Source organism: Atta cephalotes (genome assembly GCF_000143395.1).
Source record: "Atta cephalotes unplaced genomic scaffold scaffold00020, whole genome shotgun sequence".
NCBI classification, from domain to species: Eukaryota; Metazoa; Arthropoda; class Insecta; order Hymenoptera; family Formicidae; genus Atta; species Atta cephalotes.
The window spans coordinates 3,171,731-3,172,680 of record NW_012130084.1 but is presented as its reverse complement, the minus strand read 5'-3'; the positions used below and the strand labels follow the sequence as shown (position 1 = coordinate 3,172,680).

General features: G+C 30.6%; 1 protein-coding gene across 1 annotated transcript in view; it reads left to right on the top strand.

Annotated features, from left to right (window-relative positions):
* The window catches only part of LOC105619305 (Down syndrome cell adhesion molecule-like protein Dscam2), a 118,206-nt gene that overhangs the window by 116,077 nt on the left and 1,179 nt on the right, over positions 1-950 (top strand). The window contains exons 28-29 of the mRNA XM_012200828.1: positions 267-420; positions 488-590. Coding sequence (XP_012056218.1) covers positions 267-420; positions 488-590 — 257 coding nt within the window. The remainder of the gene's footprint in view (positions 1-266; positions 421-487; positions 591-950) is intronic.

Genomic DNA, 950 nt, shown 5'->3' with positions numbered 1-950 from the left:
ATGTATATATATATTTAATAATTAATATATATATATATATAAATATTAATTATTAATTATTAAATATATTAAACTATTATATTAAATTATATTATATTTACATATATATTATATTAAATCGCATACTTTAATTTGTAAATTGTAAATAATATAACTTTTAATTAACAATGCAACTCGATTGAAAATTAGATTAAACTAATAGAACTAATAGAAGTTAGAATTCTTTTATAAATTGTATTTTGCACACAAAGATTCAATCTGTGCAGAGCATGAAGAGCGTCTCGTCGAGAAGGCGACAGCAGAGAAAGCAGCAAACCCCAGGCGATGTCGAGAGCGACGAGAGCGAGTCTGACCCGGACCAACTGATAAGCTCGCGCACGGAATCGTCGAATCAGCTGGACGCTGGAAAATTAAAACATAGTACGTTCTAATCTGAGATTTATTAAAAATCTCAACTAATCGATATTCTAATACACTGTCGTTTCAGTTCGCGCGGTCTCGGACTTTATCTATCACGGCACGTCGAGCACGTCTTCGGATATTTCTCCAATGTCCGAACAGAAGTCACTGCCACGGAGGGGGCGATCAAGGTAACGAATAAAATAGCAAAATGTGTATGAATTATTAATCAATTCCATCTTTGCCATAATTTTCCAATTTCTAGTCTCTCAGATCAATGTTAAAATCAGGGTTGGGAAGTAGTGTCATTTATTTATTTGTAACGCCATTTTCGTTATTTTTTTCAGTAACGATCATTACTTTTTTCTATCTGTAACGATAATGGTAACGTTACATTTTTATAGTAACAGTAACGAGCTTAGCCGTTATTTTTACCGTTACTTCAATTCTCTATTATTTTTTTATTTTATAATTATTCTTAATTTCTTAAAAAGTATTTTGTACTTAATATCTTATACTGTGTTCTAATAGATACTGTCAATGTTGAAAAT